Source organism: Paramisgurnus dabryanus, chromosome 19 (genome assembly GCF_030506205.2).
Source record: "Paramisgurnus dabryanus chromosome 19, PD_genome_1.1, whole genome shotgun sequence".
Lineage (NCBI taxonomy): Eukaryota > Metazoa > Chordata > Actinopteri > Cypriniformes > Cobitidae > Paramisgurnus > Paramisgurnus dabryanus.
The window spans coordinates 3,614,582-3,639,111 of record NC_133355.1 but is presented as its reverse complement, the minus strand read 5'-3'; the positions used below and the strand labels follow the sequence as shown (position 1 = coordinate 3,639,111).

Sequence of the window (24,530 nt, the reverse complement as noted above, 5' to 3'; positions counted from 1 at the left end):
AAAGTGAAAATTATTTTTATTCAGGTAAATGGAGGTTTGCAACGGAGGTTTTGCCAAAAAACGTAAACATCTACCAACCAGCTTTTATAAACGCTATATCAGATTGTTTTATGTATCCTTATAGATAATGTCTGTTTTATATGTTTGAGTATTGTTGGGTTTGAATATTGTTGTAATGATGTTGTTGTTTTGTTTAAATTTAGTTAGCTTATTACGAAAGAAAGACTGTAATTTGAAAACACCATACGCGTTGTAAAGATCAATTTGAAGGGAGAATTGTAATGGGTCAGACATTATTTTCGAGTTTAATTTTAAGTTTTTCTTGCTACTTTAAAATGAATTTCGTTTCATATAATTTGTCTCTTAATTATAATCAATGTTTTGTTGATAAGTTTTGTGAATATAAATTAATAAAAACAAAAAATCAACGTCATATTAATATTTAATGCTCGTTTAGCCGATTGCGCTTTTTGCTATTTCTGTGTTGCTAGCGGAGGACGTGCACGGACCTCGCACACTTTTAAAAATTTACGTCATACTAATTTTTATTTATTAATTGCACACTGAACAGCATCAGGTAAGGGAAGATAAGTTATTTAGTGTTTTTCTGAAGAATATAGTCAGTTCGTACAAAAATTTTCAAATGGACTATAAGATCATAAATATGAACTGTGAAAAATGAACTATTATTACTCCCTACATTAAAGCAATAAGCATATCTGTAGGCTAAAGCTATACTTCACCTCTTATTATGTTTGAGAACGCGCGTCTGAGAGAGAGAGCGCGCATCAAAGAGCGCAGGCGTCAGAGAGAGCTAAAAAGTGATTGATATTGGTCTCGGGTCAGGTCGGGTTCGGGCTGAAAAAATTGCAGGCCTTGTCGGGCTGGGGTCGGGTAGGGCTTGAACACTTCGGGCCGGGTTAGGGCTGGAGTTTTTGGCCCGTGCAGGGCTCTAGTTAGAACCCCAGTCATGTTTTTGAATGGTCGTGCATCATTGCTGCAGTTTCCGCACCGACAGGAGAAATACAGATTTCAGTGTTGCACTTCCTTCTTTCAATGATGTAAAAATCATCATTTTGCACCCCTTTTCTCAGTCAAATAGGCACCAAATTCGAAATGTATGTTACATTTTCACGACAAATATGACGCACTTTCAATAAAGATTAATGTTTCTACAGGTGAAATGCTCCTTTAAAAAAGCCAGAATTAGCCAAAAGGTAAATGTGAGGTAAATAACAACATTTCTAATTATGAGATGCAATATTGCAACTGTTGATGCGAAAAATTATAATTATATAAAAAATATCACCCAATTTGTCTGTTAATGTACATCAGCAAATAACATGGAGGATTTGTAAAGTGCTTTGGTTAAAAAAGCTCTCATCAACTGTATAGTGGTTAGTAAGATTAAAACATTTAGATAGATGTCATGTAGTAACCACTGGTTGTTTTATTATTAAGTTTTATTCTGAGTGTATAAACTGTGTTAAACAGTATGTCTGTTTGTGTGTGTTTGTCTGTTTGTGTGTGATTATGTTGATCTTTGTCAGAAGTAAGATTTGCCTTCTGTGCTCACCCAACAGACCATCTGCTCTACAACACACACGCACACGCGCGCGCGCACACTTAATCTTTCTCCTTGTGTGTAATGAGATCTATGGTTTTAAATATTTGATAAGTCGTTTGGGCACTAAATTACATTTTTAATTATGACAGTGCAGAATTGATTATGAAAATGATTCGTTATCTTTTTGATTGAGTATTAACTTCTCATATGATCAGTCGTTGTGAGCATTTAAACATTTCTTAAGAAAGGCCCTGAGTTTTTAACTCATAGGAGAAACACATCTGTTTTAATTGGATGAGTGAGTGAAAAACGTCACAGCGTGCACCTCTTATTGGCCCGAGTTTGCATATGTAATGAGTAGGGCGTGTCTCTAAGAGTAGCCACGCCTCATCCCAGTTAGTGCATTGACATCTCCGTGAACTCCAACGCTGAGGAAAATTCAGAAAATATGGATTAAGATGATGTGAACGCAACGCACAACAGGTAAGTAAACGCGGTAATCTGTGGTTTAACATGTAGATGGTAAATTCATCTAAAGTTTTATATTAGTTCTCATTTAATTTGAGCGCGAGCCCGGGATGCACGCGCAGCGCACGAATGGATTAACTTCTCCAACAAACATTTAAACCGTGGCCCGTTAAACGGTCCTCAGTCAGAAATCTGTTTTACACAGTCGCTGTGTTAAGAGCAAACCGTAAAGATTTTACCGAGTAAATGTAGTAATCTCTCACTAGTTATCTGAGGAGATTAAAGGTCGTGTCTGACCATCTGCCAAACAGTCTTTTTAAATGAGTTAAATTCAGTCAGTGTGGAGAGAATGATGATCAAATTAGTGTGGTGTGTTAGTAACTAACGCTAAGTTAGTTACATTATAAATAAAACACTGAGGTGAGATGGACCTGAGTGGTGTTCTCACGTGGACGTCCATAAACTCAACTCATCTAGCGCACTAACTTACAACACCACTAAACCAGATCAAAGCGCGTAGACATTTGGGTCTTTAGTAACAAAAGCTCTGAGGTAATGATGAGATGTCAGTTCAGCTGAACTTAGTTAGCGCTGAGGTGTTTACTATATTATTACATATAAAAGTATTGTAGGCGTAGTATTTATTTGCCTTTTCATATTTTATCAAGTATTTCAGATATATAAACTTATGGATGAGTTTCTCTTCATGTGTTTTCTTACATGCGTCTCATGCATATTTACCCTTATGCCTGCTTCCTGTTCATTGTGCTGTCTGTCTGTCTCTCTATCTCCCTGTCTGTCTGTCTTTGTCTGTCTGTCTGCCCACTCTTAACATTCCTGGAACACTTGTAGAGTTTCTGTTGGGTTCTATGAGAGACAGAACCGACGAGGTCGGACAGAAACTCCCCCAGAATTCCACACAGTGATGGAGAGAACAGAGCTCCTAACAGAGAGTTATAGTTTATCCATAACCCCTCAATGTAACAGACCTTCATCCAGTAATGTCCACATGACGTATAGAGAACACAGGTGATAAAATTGTTTTTTGTGCACTAATTTTGTACTTGATATACAAAACAATTATTCATTAGTACATCTTGAGATAATCTGATAAAGTGTACTTCTCTATGCTATATTGAGACACCATGAATATTAACTTATATATGCTAATTAAAAAAATGGATTCAGGTACCACTAGTAGTAAACTTGAACTCATCTTTGTATAAAAGTTGGGTTTAAGTTTAATGCAAGTGTGAACTAAATACATTTTTAATACATGTTAAAAGTGCATTTTAGTTTATATTCATGTCTTAAAATAGCACAAACAAGTACACTTAGATAATCTAAAGATTATTTTAAGAAGAATTTTTAGTATGTTAAGTACAAAATTAGTGGGCAAAAATAGAGCACTAAAGTACATTATGGAAGTGAACTACTTTTTTCACCTGGGATGCTATGCTACTATTACTACACATGTACTATTGATAATCAGTTATCAGAACTTGAATTGCAAACCTATATAAAGTCAATAAACACTGGTGAGAGAGAGAGAAGAGTCAGTTCTTACTTTATCTATGCAGGTACACAAATCAATTCGGTAACACTTTACAATAATGTTTATTAGTTAACAACATAAGTTAAGATGCACTAATAATGAACTGCACTTATACAGCATTTATCAATCTTTGTTAATGTTAAATTCAACAATTAGTAATACTTTATTAAAATCTTGTTTACATAGTCAATGAATGCACTGTGAACGAACATGAACAAAGAATTAAAAGCTTTATTTCTATTAACTTACATTAACAAAGATTAATAAATACTGTAACAAATGTATTGCGCATGGTAATGTTCATGTTAGTAAATACATTAACTAATGAATCTTCTTGTAAAGTGTTAGCATAAATTCTTCCATGCTTTGGACTTTGGTTATTTTACAGCATTTAAACCCTGACTAATTTGACTGCTTGAGTGCTTTTATCAACACAAAATATGTGAAGTGTTACAACTTATCAATGTTAATCATACTAATAATCTATTTATGAAATTCAAAAGCATTAACTTTCAGTAGAGATTATATGACTTTAGAAGTGGTCATTCAGAAGTAAGACATCAGAGTGCCTTGCAAGCTGGTCTTAAATCTGTCCGACTCTGGGAGCTTATAAGCTTAATACTTAGTACCAGCCAGTAGTGTCTTGGGTAATTTTATATTTCTTTTACTCTTTTATACTGCCTACGCATCACATAAAGCAAATGTACAACTGCAACAAATGATTAGCCGTGTAAACTTTACCCATATATTTAATGATTCTCATGCTATCAGAGACTGAAGGGCAAAGATGTTTGCCACACAAGCTGGTTTATTGATGTTCACCACGTCTATAGCACATGCACACTGATATAAATGAGCTTCTTTAATGATTCTGTAATTGCCTCAGAAAGGTCCTTAAAAAGGTGAAGCTCAAAAGTCTGTTTTCATCTCTAAAAGGACTTGAATTCAGTATAAAGTCTGTTTTCTTAAGAGTCTCAGGAACTCTTGTCTGAATAAAGCTTCAGCTTTTAGTTTCTGAGAGCTTCAGGAACACCAAAAAACATTCCCAGATTATTTCACAGAAGATAATTCTTGCTTGATTTGCAGACAACAATGCCAAATCTGCCTTTATACATTTAGGGATGTGATGCTGTGTGATAGTGAAAAACTAATATAGATGGAGATAAATTCAGGGATATGCTGCTGCTGTTGGAAGAAAAATGTCCTGAAACTAAAACTCTGTCAATGGTAAAGTGGCGTTCCCTTAAAGAAGAAAAGGTTGTGAAGTCAAAGTCTGGAGCACAGAAATTCAAAACTGTTGTACATCAGACAGTCTCTTCCTACTCGATGGAATTTAAGAAATTTTGCCAAGAACAATGGGCAGAAAAACAGCCCACGTGAGCAAAACATAACTCGCTAAATAAGAGACAAGTATGTGTCAGTTGACTTCTATAGCTGTGCATTTGGCAGACACATTTAAGCTATATATCTTATCCGTATGCGTGTGTCCTGGGAATTGAACCCACAAGCCTTTGTGCATTGCTTTACCATTTGAACTGGTGTTAGTTTAGTTAAAGAATTTGGTTGTTCCTCTTGTTTATAACTGAGCTGTGTGTAAACATTACCATCTTCAGCACTTTGAAACAAAGATTTTCTCAATACAAGCTGCTAAATTTGACTGGATATCTAATGAAGCACCTACTGTACCCGAAACTAACAATATTGAAGTTAAACGCAGAGTGACTAAACTAATTTCTCCGGTAAAAAAGAAACAGCATTTTGAACACTAAATATACAGGCTTGTAATGCCATGAAATTACAATCAGTAATTCGAATGCTTTATCTTCTAGTATATAAAGCTTTTTAATTGAATAATCCTGTACATTACAAGAAAAAAATCCAGATTAGAAAGAAAGCGATTACAGTCCTGACTCCTATGTCTCAGTTCATCTGTCTAATGGGAGGAAGATTAGCTGTGATCAGCCATTAATAAGTTACAGTAAAGCCCACTGACACACACACACACACACACACACACACACAGACAAACACTATATTATTGTATGTGTGTATACAATAATATTGCTGCTAATCCAAGGGTTTTCAAAATCTAAAGACAGCAGGCCACCCTTTTTCCGTTTCCCCCTAGTTTGAAGACTTTGAAGACATTTAATATGCAAATGATTGAGAATAACAGAAAAAATTATACTGGTTTCATATTTAGGGCCCATATTTGTATTTTTATTCAAAAAATTCCCTGTTTTCTATTATTCTGCACTCTGGTTTTAATGGTTAAATTAAATTTCAGTTTTAAATATTTAGCATATCTTATCAACTGAAAACATTAAACGAATACAATTTAACATCAATTTATTAAAAGTTTTATTTAAAGGGGGACATTTCAAAATACTTTTTTTAAGATGTAAAATTAATATTTGGTATCCCCAGAGTACGTATGTGAAGTTTTAGTGAATTTATTATAGCATGTTAAAATTGCCATTTTGTAGGTGTGTCCTTTTAAATGCAAATGAGCTGATCTCTGCACTAAATGGCAGTGCCGTGGTTAGTTAGTGCAGTTTAAGGGACAGTATTATGCCCTTCTGACATCACAAGGGGAGCCAAATTTCAATTAGGGCTGTCACTTTTGTGAAAAAATCATTTTCGATTTTTAATATATAAGTGTTCATTGAATCAATTGTAAAATCGATTTTCCATGTCTAAAAAAGACGTTTCCATTTTCAACGCCAAATAACAGACAAATGTAAAGAGAGCGCCTGAAACGCATAAGTCAGCAATATTTCTTATTCATTGTCATTAAGTTTCGTGCAGAATAAAAAACAGCAACAGTAGTGCAGCATTCTCTAAAAAAATATGCAGAGTGGACTGCTGCCATAAATGAAAAACATTACTGCAGGCTTCAACCGGCTGCTTTTATGATTTAGGCAATTCAAAAATTATTTTAAATTAAACTTATTCATTTAAACTTATTCATTTAGCTGACGCTTTTATCCAAAGCGACTTACAATTGCTATATATGTCAGAGGTCGCACGCCTCTGGAGCAACTAGGAGTTAAGTGTCTTGCTCAGGGACACAATGGTGTGTCACAGTGGATTCGAACCCGGGTCTCTCACACCAAAGGCGAGTGTCTTATTCACTGCGCCATCACCACGCCATTAAATAATGATTCGATCCATTTCAAACAACTGTTCAAAAATGAAACTTTAAATAGACTTACTTGAAGTTGAGAACATGCTGTGTATTTTTTTTTATTAAACGTAACGAACACTTAGGCGGCACTAAGCAGGCATAATGAAATGCGCAAAAAGAATAGGGCCATTACAAATTATTGGTCAGGAAAACAAGTCGATCAACATTTTAGGGGTCAAGAGCAGAGCGCTTTTCATTCACTATATGTCCATCTGTTGAGAAGACGCACTCCGACCGCACTGATGTCCCAGGGAAACTCGGGTACTTCGTTGCCCAACCCAGTCTCACCCCATGTCGTCAATATTTGACGACACTTGACCATTCGTCATATGTTGATGCGAAGGGTATACCTTTCGCGTCATTTTTTGACGAACTGGGGACTTCAATACTATTACGTCCGTTGCATTCTCTTTCCTATTTTCTTACCATTTTCTCGTCGGTTTAGGGTTAGATTTACATAATGACATCCCTACCCAAACCTAACTCTAACCCCAACGCCAGGTGACAACTGTTTCATTTCGCGTACCTAACTCTAACCCCAACGCCAGTTGACAACTGTTTAATTTCGCGTACACTGTTTAATTTTGCGTAATCTAACCCTAAACCGACGCGAAAATGGTAAGAAAATAGGAAAGAGAATGCAACGGACGTAATAGTATTGAAGTCCCCAGTTCGTCAAAAAATGACGCGAAAGGTATACCCTTCGCGTCAACATATGACGAATGGTCAAGTGTCGTCAAATATTGACGACATGGGGTGAGACTGTGTTACGTTGCCAGCTGCGTATTTCGTACTGCCAATCTTCCATCACAAAAGCGGGTTGCTGTCAGCTCGCAAGGGTGGCTCCTTGTCATAACTCCTTCATCTCCTGTAAGGTCACAATTTCGACGCTCTCTCGTGTTGCACAGGTTTATTGACGTTGTCCTCCATTTTCTTTGCAAAACATTAGATGCAGCGATTGAAAGCGTTAAACTATAGGTGCGTAAAATTGCTGGGTATTTTCTGTCTAGCTTTCGCACACCTACTGCACTTTCGGAATGATTTAATTTCTTTTTCTGCTTGTTTGTGAGTTTTGTTACATCTATATTTTTAACTGTTTAATTCTTTTAAAATTAATAGTGTACATATTTGGTTAAAATCGATGTGTGCGTCCGCAAAGCTTGTCATTGCTTGCAATGCATGATGAGAAACGGACTTACCTTTCTTTAAGTCCAACATTTCATGAAATAAAAATCTTTCTGTGCATTCCTGTCATTGTATTTGCTGATTAATGAATCCATGTAAAAAAAACCTAGCATTTGAAAATAAGTTATAATTGTTTTAAAAAATGACTGAATCCAAAATTTGCCAAATTCTGTGACATTCCGTGTTGTACAGTGAATTCCATTTTTATGCTGGGATTCCGTATTCTGTCTGCGTTTTCTGCATCTCGGATATAAAACGATCTGAACATAGCTTTTGTGAAATTGCAAAAACTCTCCATCAGATTCAGAATAATAATCACAAGATTTGAAAGTGGTGAGAGAATCTGAAATCTAATGGCCATTAATAATTATGCAAACATCATTGTATCTACTATGAGGGATATGCATTTGTTCACTTTTAGGATTGATAATCACATTTATTTATTTAAGTGTAATGTTTTGGAAATCTTCTGCTGACACATCAGATTACAGTTACAGCTCTTATAGTGTCTGTATAAATAAACAACAGAATCTTTATTTAATCAGATAGTGAAGGACTCTAATATAAAGACTGCTGTCAATTATTATTTTCACAGTGAGTTTAGCGTTGTAAAACACTAGTAGGTTTGATTTTATTCTCAGTAGTTAGCAGTCAGACACTTACAGTGGCTCAGATGAGATGTGTTGCGTCTCAATAAAGTGCTGGAATCAACACAACACTGGGAGGTTTACATGTGATTTCCTGTTAAACTGTGTTTCATTGCATTGAATATTGCATTATAGTGCAGCAGATAATTGGCTGTGTATAACATTTCAAAGCAATCGTGTGTGGTGCACTTTGCTGTCGGCTTCATTTACTCTACGTTAAAACTGAAGAGTAATGGGTGACGGGACTAGGGCTGGTGACTAATTTTCGATTAATCGATTTTTAGAATGTGTTCGATTCAAAATCGATTCTCAAAGAGCAGAATTTATTTTTTTCTTTCAGATTTATTTTCACAAATATTCATTCAGTGCTTAAAATGGCAGTTTCAGGTGCTTCATCGATGTTGATGCCACCTTCACACAAAAAGTCAGAAGTATGGAAGCATTTTCTTTTAATTTTTTCTTTTTATTAATTACCCACTTGTAAACTGCTGTTCACTGTTCTTTTTTATTAATATAGTATTTGTATTAAATCTATATTCATTGAGTTGAATCGAGAATCGAGTATAAAAAGTGACCCGAGAACCGGAATCGAAAATTGAATTGAGAATCGAATCGATTTGATAGCTTGTGAATCGAAATTGAATCGATCTGGAACATCTGAATCGATTACCCAGCTCTAGACGTGACAGCCAGTTATCCAGTACAGATGTGTTGACATGGCAGGACTTCACCGAAAATGAGGTGGTGCGTGTGACCCAAATTTATTCATGACGGACAATTGTATGCTACTGTTGTGTGATGTATACCAGTGTTTCCCATACATAGGCTCTACTTGGGCGGTGCGCCCAGGTAAATTGCGACCCGTCCAGGTAAAAAAAAATCACTTTATGAATTTCCGTATTTTCTGAACTCGAATGGATGACCCGTGATTTGGAGAGAGAGGGGGAGAGAGAGAGAGCGCGAGAGAGAGAGAGGTGGGGGCCGGGTGACCGTGAAGATGATGCACGGGTCATAAACTCATCATCCAGCGCGGCAATCTGGATCAACTGCAGCACATACGGAGCAGCCAGGGAACTACACTGCGACCAAAATGGTCGCATATGCTTATGTGCATATGTGTTTATAGCATCCAAGTTGGCTTCATTTAGCATGCAAGCACGTTGTGTCTCTCCCGTTGAGTGTCCGTTCACGTGCTCTCTGTTTCTCAATGAATTGGGTGCGACGCGAAGCAACCTCAGTGTCACATTGTATCCTTTCATGTTTCTGAACTTGAGTGAACTTGAGTTTTACCATTAGAGGTCTTTCTTCTCTTAGGACGCGGGACCCGTACGGTTCCGGGTTTATATTTTAAATGGTCAGTCGGGTCCGGGTCGGTCCTAGTTCATTACTTCAGGTCCCAAGTCTGATTAATATTGTGTTTAAAACCCGAGTCGATCGGAGAACGGCCGCGAGCGCAAAGCTCAAGTGCTGTTTCAGCGTGCCTCCGGTTTCTATGGTGATAACAACTGGCTCTTGTCACGACCACGCGGCGCTTCATTTTCTTTATCCCATTTTTTAATAATCTTACTATTAATAGACCATATCTTCACTAAAATCTAAACAGTTTGCACAGAGATTGTAGCAAAAAGCAGTGCTAATACTGAACGAGCAAAGCTCTAGCTGACTCAGGATATAAAAAACGCAAAGCTGTAATGTATAGTCTTTCATCGGGACAGCAAGTAGACTTTTAAATCTGAAATAATGTGTGGATTAAGCTTTTAATCGGCAAAAGAGAATTAGAAAGCAGAAACGGTAAAAGTGCCTATCTAATAGAAATTATTAACATTATAACATCAGTCACATTTATAATCTATAGACCTCCACTGTCTATTAATAGGCTATAGTATACATAGTATTGTATATAATTGAGTTTGATAAAAGGGGTCATCAAATTACTTCATATATCAGTGCAAAAACATAAAGTGTTTTCGTGGTGCTTTGACAAACAGTGTCAGCTTTGTTTATGGCAAAGAAAGTTTGGGGTGGTTAGATTAATGAACTATAATGTGAAATTAATATGAATGTTTTATAAATCAAAGTATTGTGTTGTGTCACACATTATTAGTTCTTTGTCAAATGTATAGTAGACCATTTTTTGTCGGTGGATAATAATGATTGCCCTTTTCACCAGCTACCACCACAAGTAAATTTCAGATCTGTGGGAAACACTGGTATACATAATGTAAAAATGTGAATACATTTACATTAATTCATTTAGCAGACGCTTTTACATAAATTACATATTTACATTAAGCCTGAGGAGAACACAAATCACATGTGCACTGTGAATTCATGTATAAAATTTTTGTAATCCCTTTCAGAGTTCTGAATGTGTGTGTGTGTGTGTGTGTGTGTGTGTGTGTGTGTGTGTGTCTGTCTGTTTAATTTCTACTGCAGTATTTCTGTTATGTAGGGGAGATAAACAATGAAATTGATCTTGTTAGGAATTTAAACACTGATGTGTGTCTGACCTTAATCTCAGCTACACACACCAAACCAAAACAAGTTGAGTCCTGACTTTCTAAACAGATATACAAGGAATTGATTTTTAAAGAGTTTCTGTAGCTCATTTGGTAGATGATGTGCGAACAGCGCAAAGGTGATGGGTTTGATTTCCAGGGAACACACACTGCTAAAATCTGTAGTTTAACTCGTCAATTAAGAGGGAAAAGTTTAAACTCCTTGTATTTTTTGAGGATTCCTCTGATCTCTAACAAAATGATTTTACAAAAACGCAAATATTGCAGCGTTTTGCTCAAAATTTTTGTATTTAAAAAGGGAGCAAATGAAGATGAAATGTTGTTTTCTTTAAAGCAGCGGGTTTGTTCTTTCATGTGATATATTTTATGCTTATATATTTAAAGAAGCAAAATTTCTGGAAGGCATTAAACTTTTGTGAACATCATAAAAAATGCTGGTGCTGATTGGCAACTTTTTTAAACCGCTGGCAGGGAAAGAGTTAAATGTCACTTTGGATAAAAGCATCTGCCGTACTGTATGTAACTCTGCCTATGAAAACCCAGCTAAAGTCATTTTTCTGTTTTCTACATAGTCATCCTACGTATTGTAAAAAAAAAAATCTTTTCTTGGCATAAATTAAAGGGAAATCAATGAATGAATTCAAAACACTGATGATCCTAATCCCATATTTAAATTATCTTTAAATTTCACAGACAGGGTCACATATGTATAAAATGTGGTACATTACATATTTTACTGTGATTTCACCTCAACAAACATTTTTTGGTTTGTATTAATGCTGTAGTCATGTCATCAACCTTGTAACTTTTATTTTGTCATTTTATCCCTAGAGATGACTGGCAGGACATGGGATTTCTCTGTTGTCATGGAGATTATAGCTTTAGCTTGTTTTCTCCCAGTCATTGCTTGTGCCACACCATTTCCCAGTGATCTTCAGCCAATCAGTGTGGTGAAACTGGAGGGTGAGGAACATAAAGGACTCAGTTTACGGTGTTAATCACTAATGAAGGAAATTCACTTTTGTTTCTTTATTCTGTTTTTCCAGCTTTTTATAGAGGCACTGCTACACAAGTAAATGTGTGATTTTTGTAATAATATTCAAGTGTCAGAATTAGGATGTATTAATATTTTAATAATTTTTACTGATTATTCTCTTTATTCACTGATATTTCCATTCAATGTTCAATAGAGCAGATTGAGTGTTTTTGGACACCAGTTAGTCTGGTGGAAAAACTGCTCCCAGTTAATTCATTTCTGCTGGAAAACGGGAACACAAAGTTTTGTTGATTTAACTTTTACTGTATTCCAGCCATTCAGATTAACACTTGAATTGCCTTTAAGATTAATCATTGAATTCTGTCATCATTGATTTCAACAGAAAAAACTCTTCTACTTTATCTTACTGAGATAGATAACAATAAGTTGATTATATTTTTTGAACATTTAAACATTAAGATTTTTTTCTTCCACAGACTCTCACCTGTATCCAAGTTTTCGGGGTCTAATGTCAGATAATGACACAAAGCGTCTCGGCCTGGACTACCAGCTGATGATCAGAATCCAGCAGATGTTGTACATCGCTGCCAGGTTACTGTCATTACTTACAGTCAGTTAGTTTACACGAGTCTGTAAGATATTGTTTTTCCAGTCCACATAAAGCTGGAGGATTTTCTTAGTCACTAATATATTTTGTTCTTGTTCTGTTGACTCAAATGTGTAACTATTCTGAAATGACATTTTAAAGTGAAAATAAAATATGTCCTTTTCTCTCTTTATTTTAGAGACCATGTGTTTGTTGTGAATCTTACTGCTGCAGTAAATCAAATATTACCACAGCAGGTGAGAAACACAGACAGATTCACACACCGATACACATAAACTGAGTCTTAAGGGGTTTGCACACTGGACGCGCAGCTCAGCGCCGCACCGTTCTAAAAAAATCGAGCGCATTGTTTTCTATGTGTATACACACAGCGGTGCCAACAGCAATGACTCAGGAAGTTGCTCAAATCCCTGTCGCGCCACATAGTTTAACATTAAATAACATCATATTTATCCAAAATCATTAATGATTAACATTGGCTGCTAACATATATTTAGCATTTTGAAATAGATGCTATCTGATTAAGCTCGCGCTATTTAATGTGTACGATAGGGCTGTCAAATTTTAATTCGAATTTCGAATATTCGTCGAATGTAAAAAAAAATATGCATATTCGAACGTAAAACTTTGCATTCGAATTTGACCTGTGTCAGGAAGCTCACGCAACGTGATGATGACGTAACTGACGCGGATTGTTATACAGAGCGTTAGCGGCTCAGTCAACTATGCGGAGCAAGCCAGCGTTATTCATTTGAAAAATAGCAAGAAAAGACAGTGGGGATTACGAGTCGGACAGAATACATATTAAAAGGGCTGTGTGATGCTCCTTTGGTTTTTGGAGCATCAACTGGAATTCAACCGCAAAGTGAAACTAACTGAGATGAATTATTGTCGTCTGCTTCTAAATGCAGTTTTAAAGTTTAAAATAACTGATCAACACCAAAGTGCCATAATGCTGCTTGTTTAGCAACATTAAACCCATATGTGCATCTACAGAGTCCACACCGCATATGAGAGAGTTGCAATGTAACGCCGCGTTGGCTTTATTTTAATAACTGACTGGAAACTTGACTTTCACCTGGACATTTGATATGCAAGTTTTTCATCAACATTATCTGCGTGAAATATAAACATGATGATCATCTGCCAACTCGACTGTTTCAGCACGTACTCTATGTTAATAACAGAGAGTCTGCTTTATTAACGACTTCGCTCTGCGCGTAAGTTAAACATTTCTGTTGTGTACTTTATTACTCGCATATATTTCTACATATTTTCAACCAAGGAACACACAAAATATAATACAAGTTGTTGTGAATAGCGTTTAAGCTTGACAAAATTTAAATGACAAATGATCTTTCCCACTTATTTTGGCTTAAATAAAGATTAATTCGTTTTCATACTTTATTAGAAACACGTTAATTTATCTACTTATATAAAATGCCCTATATTAATATGCATTGTCTATGTATGGCATTCGTTTTGTACATTTACAGGTGCACAACTATACTGGTTAATTTTGATTTCATTAGTAGTGTTTATAACATTCGTTTTAACAAAAAATATGCTGTGCATGATTTGTTTTTATTGGGGCTTTGTGCTGCGCCCTCTTGTGGGCTTTTAGGAGTATTTTCTCCAAGATAAAGTAGGTCTTTACAATTCGAATAAAATTCGAATTTTATTATTTTTCAAGGACGAATTTCGAATGTACTTGTTCAGCCATTTTGACAGCCCTAGTGTACGATACCTCCGAGTTGTCTTAGACGCGATGCAGCACGGAGCTTCTCGTTCGGTGTGCGACCCCCTTTACAGTCTGTGATCTGTATTTTCAGATACTCATGTGGAGATCTACAGATGTGTCCAAGTGTGCCGTCAGAGGCAGAAACAGTGTAAGCACCTCCATCACATCTGATCTTAAATAGGGGCCGGATTCATGCAAATCATCAGCGAAATAAAGTCTGAAGTTCTCATTACTTTAAGTGCACTCATTTCTTCAGCTTTGATGTTGTGTTCTAGCCTTCACTAAATACAACAAATTCACTACTTTAGGATATAAAGAAGAATTTGTTTTATGAATTTGGTCTCAGAAGTTAAGTTTCAATCAGCAGATAGCAGGTAGAAAAAGATGTCTTCTGTTTCTGTAAAAGTATTAATCAGTCGATCCTCTTTCATCTGATCACAGAAAGATCACAGTCCAATCCCACTGACTGTGTTACTCGCGTCTCTCTAACTGTTCAGTCCATTGGGTCTCCTCTGCTTGACATTAAACTTATATTTCTATCATTTATTATTTTCAGGATGAATGTTATAATTACATCAAAGTTCTTGTGCCTCGTAATGACGAGACTCTGTTTGCGTGTGGGACCAACGCGCTCAACCCCACCTGCCGAAACTACAGGGTGAGAGTCTGTCACAGTCATATCATATTTAATCTGGGTTAGGTCAGCAATAAAAGCTTTTATCAGTCTAGGTTTACACATGTTATTCACTGATTTCCGATTCACAGATATATGATTGTACAAAGTTAATAAGTAAGTGCTTAATAAGAAGTCTTTTGTGTGATTTCTGGTTAGTTGAGTACACTGGAGCAGGTTGGCCAGGAGCTGTCGGGTCAGGCACGATGTCCGTTCGAGTCTCGCCAGTCAAACGTTGGACTGTTTGCAGGTGAGAGGCTCAAGTATGAGCTCACAAGAGCTGTCAGCACAGGAGTCCAAAACATTTTATGATTGGAGCATTTAAAACATAGTTTGTAAGACCACATTTGTCATCTATTTACCCGTCAAACAACCTTTAAACTAGTACAATAGCAGTTTATTCAGAATGTCTCCAGTGATTCTCTTACTGCAGTGTTTTCTAATCCAGCCAATCAGTTTCATAAGATAATCTTCCTCATTGATCATGTTGTTCTCTGTACCTCAGGTGGTCATTTTTATTCGGCCACAGTGACAGATTTCCAGGCGAGTGATGCTGTCATTTACAGGAGTTTAGGAGGAGAAGGGCAACCTGTCCTGCGTACAGTCAAATACGACTCCAAATGGCTCAGAGGTGCCGCATGAACGCCCTCACTGCACATTTATGAAAATCTGATTATTGACATTGTTGATGTTAAGAATAAATGTTTTGTCTCTACAGAACCTCACTTCCTGCACGCTGTCGAATATGGCAACTATGTGTATTTCTTCTTCCGTGAGATCTCTGTAGAGCACACGGCTGCAGGAAAGGTGACTGATATTTTAGTCATTCAGGGGTCTCATTAATAAAGCGTGCACACACCAGTTCCCACGCAAAGGTTGTGATCTATAAAAAACAAATTTAATGAGAGAATGGACTTACATGGTGGGATCTGACTTGCAGGTGATCTGTGATTTATAAAGGGAACATTGCTTTGTTTTACAAGTCTTCATATTTTTTGCCGTATGGCATTTTTGGCTTTTGTGCAAACGTTGACTTTTAGTAAGGATCCTATGCACAGTTTTATAAATGAGACACCAGATCTGTCACAATAATGCCGCTTTTCCATTGCATAGTACCACATGGGTTGGGTCGGGTCAGCTTACCTTTGGGGTCTTTTCCAGTGGGTATGGTACGTAGTACCAGGGGCGCGGGAAGTGGGGGTGCTGGGGGTGCTGCAGCACCCCCTGGTGGCAGAGATTTAAAACTGCGATGACATTAAAATTATATCTCATAAATATCTCTTGATTTTGGTTTGTTTCTGTACAAAGACATTTTGTATGCCATGTTGGGTGTGTGATGAAGAGAGGGATAACTTTAGTAATTTTAAAATGATTTAATTTATTTCAGTGTGTATTAGCCAGATTCTATCAGATTCTGTCTTGACGACGTGATTGCATTCAGCCGATATGCTGTAATAGGCATAAGCATAACACACAAGCACGCACACTCACAGCGACATACTGAACGCCGAATGAGTTTATCTATCAGCTTCGCAATGTCTCAAAAGAGAATTTTGGATTTTTTTCAATCACACAACGCAAAATTCCCGAGGACTAGTTATTAAGGTATGTATTGCTAATACATTTTTACAATGATTCGCATTGATTTACAATGGTCGCACTATATAAATAGCATTTTAGTTTGCATGCGTAAAAAGTGCATGCAACAATGAAACACATATAAAACGAACAAGAATGAACTGTGGAGTGTGGTTGGCCTATATTAGAAGGTCTCCTACTCTTAAAATAATTTAGCATGGTTTTAGAATATATTTTAATCAAAATATGTTGGCCCATTTTGATATTTTAAACATATTCCGATGGAAAAATGCGTCCAAGCTAAGCTAGGTTCAGTAAACGATTTTCTAGTTCGTCATCTTTTCAAAAATATTTAAAAATATAGCCAAATTGTTTTGCGGTGTTTAACGCACTTGTAAATGTTACAGAACATGTGCTTTATTGAATGAAAGTGTAAACGGTTGAATTAAATTATTAAAACGACGTAAAAGGAACTAAATTATATATGTACAATAAGGAACATGCATGCGACATTTAAAAGGTATTTCAAAAGAATTATCTAAATTATTCCCATGCATCGATTTTAATGTTAAACGTCTATAAATTCAAATGAATCCATTAGGAATATATTCCGACAATTTAGGACATGATTTTGGAATTTTAAAGTCGAAAAATATCTTATTTTTACACCGCAGGAGCCATGGCAAAGTGAAACAAAACGTAAAGACACAAATATTACATTTACGTGTAAAATAGAATTAAATGAAACCCGTGAATTGAAAGGACCACTATAATCGCCTTAACTCGAGTAATGTCAATAAAGTTATTATGTTAGAGTTTAGAAATATTAAAAACTTAACCAAAGGACAACAAAAAGGCGTACTACTGGGACCAGTGAGAATGCATATGTGTACATAAACTGGTTCAATACCTCCGACTTTCCTCCAAACTTGCTCAAAGTTAATTCTCCTGTTTTTCTTTTTTCTTTACATCTTCAAACTCCATGTTGCACTTAAGCTCCACCATACCGCACAGCATGCCCGGTGCGTGATGCATGCCAGAGGAGACTCCGCACCTGACTCGCGTTGCATTTTGTAACTTTTACAAATCATTTTGTAATTTGTAATTTGTGTAACTTTTTGGAGACATTTGTTACTTTGGCCTAAATATAGTCATAATATTTCTAATTATGGCATAGCTTTCTCCCCAATTGGGGTAATAAAGTAATGATTCAAAATATGCTTATATCGGCCCGGCCCGAGGATAGTAGCGGAAAATAACGTCCTGGGCAGAGAATCTCTACTATGTTGCAATAGGCTATATAGTTTGTATGCCCCGTCAGCTCAGCTGGCTACTTTATGGATGGGAGGGGCGAGTGATTTTTTTAAAAGAAGACATAGGTAGAGTGGTCTGCAGAATACAGAGCTTGTGAACAACATTAGAATTCTATAACTCTATTCTATAACCCCGCACCCCCTACCGAAAATATCTTCCCGCGCCTCTGCGTAGTACCTGATACTTTTTTAGTAATTGGCTAGCGTCTACACCAGGTTATTGCATAAGGCAAATAATCTGATTGGCTTATGCCTTAGGTGCTTGAAAAGTTGAGACATTTTTAACTTCTGCCACAAGCAACTGCAGTGATGTGGATCCACGATTCAATTTGCGTGCAACGTATGACGTCACCCATTGAAAGTAAATGAGAAGCATTAACGCTGACAGCCCCGTGTGAATGGAGTGTTATGGGTAGATGCTTAGCAGCAGACAGCCAATCAGAAACTGAAGAGCTTGTACATCATTTCATGAGCTGTGTGCAGTCACAGAATCTTCACATGCTGTGTAAGGAGTCATTTTAACATGTAAGGAAAAGTAATAATAATGCTAAATAGTGACTATAAACACCTGGAGTAAAAATCATTTATGGACAGCGATTTGCAAGCTGTATTTATTCAGTCAGTTTAACATTGCTGTATTTATCCAATCATGACATCACAAATATGCAAATGTAAACATTTACAGTGGGTTAAGTAATGTACAATGAGAAACATTATATTTATACACTCAGGGTTATCTCTTAACCTCTGGTAAAGGATGAACAGTGTGAAACAGATAACACAGGATTCTGTTTGTTATGGGTTTTGAATGACCCGAGGTAAACTATTTCAAATATGAAAAGGCCTTTTGTCTCTCATTGTGTAGGTGGTGTATTCGCGTGTGGCTCGCGTGTGTAAGAATGACAGCGGGGGCTCTACACGTGTGTTGGATCGCTACTGGACATCATTTCTGAAGGCTCGATTGAACTGCTCAGTTCCTGGAGAAACCTTCTTCTACTTTGATGTTTTGCAGTCGCTTACTAATGTCCTACAGATCAACCAGCGGCCCGCTGTGCTCGGACTCTTCACTACACAGATTAACAGGTACACACACACACACACACACACACACACACTACTCACACAAACATCACACACACACACACACACACACACAAAACTCACACAAATATTACACACACACACACACACACACACACACACACAAACATTCATACTGTCTGTGTTTCCCAGCATTCCTGGTTCAGCTGTATGTGGATTTTATTTGGATGACATTGAGAGAGTTTTTAATGGGAAGTTTAAAGATCAGAAGAACAGTGATTCAGTGTGGACGTCAGTACCTGAGGAACACGTCCCCAAACCACGGTCAGCCCCTCTCACAATGTGTTGTTTTTAACCTGTAGTTAGTCCTGGGTAATCATCTTACAAGATATCACGCTGTATATTTGTGACGTTCACATTTCACATATGTGTTTGTGTTTCTGTTTTCAGTCCTGGTTCATGTCCAGGTGAAGGTTCTGCGTCCTCGTTCTCCTCCTCGGTCCAGTTTCCAGACTCTGTTCTGTCGTTTATTAAGACACACCCACTGATGGATGAGTCTGTGCTTTCAGTCAACAACCAACCACTGATCACCAGCACTGCCAGCCGGTATGACACACTGCTGCTAACCTTCTGAAATAGTGTTTGTGTTATATGATGTCTAATAGCGCTGCTGTCTACAAGAGATTCATTGTGTTTGTATCATATTGTGCAGGTATAAACTAACACGGATTGTTGTGGACACTGCTGCTGGGCCTCATAAGAACTGCACAGTCGTATTCTTGGGTTCAGAGGATGGCCGTGTACTGAAGGTTCTGATCAACACTTCACCCAACAGCACACACAGCTCCAAACTGCTGGAGGACATCGATGTCTTCAATCCCACACAGTGAGTATCAAACCACACAAGTATGGTCTGTGACTGTCAGATTACCATGACCCTTTGGTCCTCTTTCTCACACACACATCTGTCTGTCTGTCTGTCTGTCTGTGTTACAGGTGTAGTCGTGAGCGCAGGGTGTTGGGTCTGGAGTTGGATAAGGATCATCACGCTCTATTTGTGGCATTTTCTAGCTGTGTTATCAGAGTTCCTCTGAGCCGCTGCGCCAAACACAGCACCTGCAAGAGGTCAAATACAAACGCACACATACAAATGCACGCACACAAACACATACAAACGCTTGCGTGCACACACATGTGCACACTCACACGGATACAAGCACACACATGTATACAAACGCACACACACGCACGTATACAAACGCACACACACGCACGTATACAAACGCACACACGCACGTATACAAACGCACACACGCACGTATACAAACGCACACACGCACGTATACAAACGCACACACACACACACACACACACATACAAACGCACGCGCACACATGCACTCATACAAGCTCACACATGCATGCATAAAAATGCACACACGCACGCATAAAAATGCACGCGCACACATACAAACACAAACACATACAAACTCCAGTTGGGTTCTACATGATTAATTGTATTGTGGTATTTAAGTAGCTACAGAACCTATAACAGAAGTTGTAAAAAATTAGAGTAAACATTTCTTGAGTAAAAGATATTTGACTTTTATTGTGTTTTACTCCAGTCACTGTATCTCCACACATGACCCATACTGTATCTGGCTGCGTACAGGACGCTGTGCTGATGTGGCCCCAGGATTTAAGTAAGAATTACATCACTTCCTGCTAAACCACAAAAGCCAATCAGTGTTGTAATTATAACACAAGTTAATTATCTGTGTTTGTGTGATCAGGGCAGGTTTTGAGCAGGACATTGATGGTGATAATAACTTACAGTTAACTGACACGTGTACCGGTAAGTTTGATTTGATTGTGTCAAATTGTTCTTGTTGTAAAAAAATATTGAGATGTTAAAGGAGTGATGATTTTAGTGTTGATAAATGTGGGTCATGATATTTGAATTTTTATATTTTTGTACTTTATATTTTGAAGTCAACATACTGTATAAGGAGCTCAGATCCAAAACCCCCTGACATGTTTTCTTGTAAATTTGACCAGATTTTCCAATAAAACCCGGGGACAATATCCTAGTTCAACAGTTAACAGTATCATTAAAACCTTATTTGTTACTGAATTAAAAAATGGGGACAAAACCTTTTTGGGTTTAATTCAATTAATTTCTGTAAATCTGATTCTTTACATTTTTACATTGCACAGATATGACATTAAGTGTGATTAAAGTTACTTCTAAGTTACTATTTCAGCTGATTTCATAGCATTATAAACATGGAACAGAAGGATTAATGCAAAATATAAACACATTTACACACAACAAATGCTCAGTACCATGTTGTGATCAGTTTACTTTATTTGGTTTATTACTTTAATGTAACATGAGTATTCAGTATCGTTAACCCGATAACTTGATTGATGATAACTTGATGAAACTTTTCATGTGTCTCGGATTTAATTCTTCATCACTAAAGCAGTGATGCATGACAAAGTAATCCGGGTACCTCGCACCCCATCTGCTGGTGAAAATAGTCATTACATGATTGCTCTCGTCTGTTACTCCACACACTGATTGTTGATTGGGTTTTACATTGAATTTGTTCAGGACGTGTTATAAAACGGTGACATTTCTGGGGACAGGTCCGGCTGAGGACAGAACACCAAAAAACGGGACTGTCCTCAGAAAACCGTTATGAAATGAGCATTTTAATCTGACTCTTAATGGATTCAGTGGATTTAAAGCGAAAGTGTTTGAACGTATAATATGTGCCAATATCATTATCTCTCAAAGTTTAGCGGCTTTTGCATCTGAGCTCTTCATATGTTCAACACTTGTTGTGTAGTTTTCAGGTCTAGATGATTGGAATTATTAGATCATTGTACTGTGTGCATATAAAGCATGAAAGGCATGGTTTTCCTAACTACATAATACTCTGTTAACTGCTTGTTTTTTATTGGTTTAGAAGATGTGATGTCATCAGCAGATCATAATCAGAATTCAGCGGTGGATTCAGCGTCTGGTCAGTGCACACACTTACACAGACTTGATTTGATTTAATATTACTGTCAGTACCATAGATATGTATAATAAAGGCTTGATGTCTTACGGCGGAGTCTCTAACGTCATCACCGGTGGCCATCTTGTCTCAGTCAGTGCGCTTACTCATAGCATTGTGTTTTAATGGTTCATGTACTTGTAAATAACCATAACTTGCAAAATTTTCTACTGATTTTCAAATGGTTTGGTTTCTTTCAAACATTATTAATGTGGCTATAATTCTGGATGCTTGAACATGATTCATAAACAATATTCATAAGTATGCAGTATCATAGGTACATCTCTGACGTAAATTTGAATAAAATTGAGTTATGGTCATTTAAAAGTACACCAGCATTAAAAGGATAGTTCGGCCAAAAATGAAATTAAACCCATGATTTACTCACCCCCAAGCTGTCCGAGTTGCATATGTCCATCGTTTTTCAGACAAACACATTTTCGGATATTTTAGAAAATGTTTTAGATCTTTCAGTTAATTAAATGTGAAGTTACGGGGTCCATGACCTTCAAGTCCAAAAAAAGTGCGTCCATCCTTCACAAATTAAATCCAAACGGCTCCAGGATGATAAACAAAGGTCTTCTGAGAGTAATCCGCGCGCTGTTGTTGTAGAAATATCCATATTTAAAACTTTATTAACGTAAATAACTTCCTTCCGGTAGCGCCACCATCTTAGTGGCGTCCGCATTCAGGATGAGCGCTTACGCAGCGTACGGAGGCTACTCTGCTGCTGCTCTGTCCCCCCGCCCTCCGAATTTGTCATACGTCACTAAGAAAAGTGCGTACACTACGCTAATACTCTCTCCTGAATACAGAGGAGTCTAAGATGGCGGCGCTACCGGAAGGTATTTATTTTCGTTAATAAAGTTTTAAATATGGATATTTCTACAACAACACTGCGCAGATTACCCTCAGAAGACCTTTGTTTATCATCCTGGAGCCGTTTGGATTTAATTTGTGAAGGATGGACACACTTTTTTGAACTTGAAGGTCGTGAACTATGGCTGGACCCCGTAACATTACATTTAATCAACAGAAAGATCTAAAACATTTTCTAAGATATCCGAAAATGTGTTTGTCTGAAAAACGATGGACATATGCAACTCGGACAGCTTGGGGGTGAGTAAATCATGGGTTTAATTTCATTTTTGGCCGAACTATCCCTTTAAAACACAATGCTACGAGTGAGCGAGCTGACTGAGACAAGATGGCCGCCAGGTGAGGACATCGACCTCCATTGGCATTGACAAATGTGATTTGAACAAACAGTAAAGAGAAAGTAAAGGAGCTTTTACCATATAAACAAACACACATAACTCAATGAATGCATCAGATAACAGCATATCCGTCTCTCTTCTCTTTGTTTTCTTTAGGTGTGAAGCAGATTCCTGATGCTGAGGGTTTGATCAGCACTCATCACTTTACCCTGCTGGCCGTGTGTATGTTGATAGCGTTTGTGTTAGGTGCGTTTGTGTCGGGATTGCTGCTGTTGTGTTTCTGCAGATCTCGTCGAGCACAAGAATCTGAGGAGACGCTTCCACACACCCTCAACAGTCTCGCCAAAATCAACCACCTACTGGATACTAAACCAGACTTCACAAACTCCCACATCTACAGCTCTACCCCAGCCTGCAGACAACAGACCCCCAAATCACATGTGACAGATGAAATGCCTGGCCAGCCTGTCAGGAATGAGCTGCTTTCAACCATTCCCACCCCTGATTCAACGCCAGAATTCTCCATCAAGAGTGTCAAGTCCATTAACAGCCAATGGGAGAGAAGCCACGCCTCCACGACTACAGATGTAAACGTTCCACTGGCCACCCATCATCAGGAACTTACTATAAATTACACATCACCCACAGATGGCATATTCAAACACAGAGACAGAATTTCAGGGGGGCAGGACATCAGTGTTATGACCTCATCACTGTTGTCGGGCGATGTCGTATCGAACCCACCGGTGCAGATCCCGCTCATGCAGTCAACATCGTACTACAGCTGCTTAACCCCACCCGATCACACGTTTAAAGAGATTCCCCAGCAGCAGGACGACAGCAGAGAGCCGATGTCTCGCTTGTCCTCGCAGCACCACGGTCTAATCAGAATAAGCAACGGGGTTACCACGACCCGGCAGCACAGTTTTAACAAGAAAGGCACGAACATCTATGAGACGCAGACACCGTTGATCACGGGCTCCTCGTGTCTCATCCGACAGCACAGCTTCAGCGAGCCTCCTCATCTTCAGCCGACAGCTGTCATCAGACGGGCAGCATCCCTGAAACCACAGATACCCCCGAAACCCATAAACATACAAACCAGAGCGCGACACCTGACCTCTACTGCCTCCAATAACACACATGACAAAAACAACTTCTGACTAAA

General features: G+C 37.7%; 1 protein-coding gene across 1 annotated transcript; it reads left to right on the top strand.

Moving 5' to 3' along the window:
* The first annotated feature begins 1,948 nt into the window (after positions 1-1,948).
* sema6ca (sema domain, transmembrane domain (TM), and cytoplasmic domain, (semaphorin) 6Ca) lies at positions 1,949-24,529 on the top strand. The gene is made up of 18 exons (XM_065283782.2): positions 1,949-2,050; positions 11,960-12,091; positions 12,602-12,716; positions 12,911-12,968; positions 14,565-14,621; positions 15,030-15,131; positions 15,306-15,396; positions 15,652-15,777; positions 15,865-15,953; positions 18,903-19,120; positions 19,271-19,402; positions 19,529-19,684; positions 19,791-19,964; positions 20,075-20,203; positions 20,703-20,780; positions 20,871-20,932; positions 22,053-22,109; positions 23,519-24,529. The coding sequence occupies exons 2-18, from the start codon at positions 11,962-11,964 to the stop codon at positions 24,523-24,525; spliced, it is 2,781 nt and encodes a 926-aa protein (XP_065139854.1). The 5' UTR covers positions 1,949-2,050; positions 11,960-11,961; the 3' UTR covers positions 24,526-24,529.
* The last annotated feature ends 1 nt before the right edge of the window (position 24,530 follows it).

Excerpts from the sequence above, each read along its gene's own strand:
- sema6ca (XM_065283782.2), top strand. The coding sequence starts at position 11,962 with ATGACTGGCAGGACATGGGATTTCTCTGTTGTCATGGAGATTATAGCT. Across the intron at positions 12,717-12,910 it reads ATGTTGTACATCGCTGCCAG|AGACCATGTGTTTGTTGTGA; the intron begins GTTACTGTCATT and ends TCTTTATTTTAG. Across the intron at positions 20,204-20,702 it reads AAACACAGCACCTGCAAGAG|TCACTGTATCTCCACACATG; the intron begins GTCAAATACAAA and ends GTTTTACTCCAG.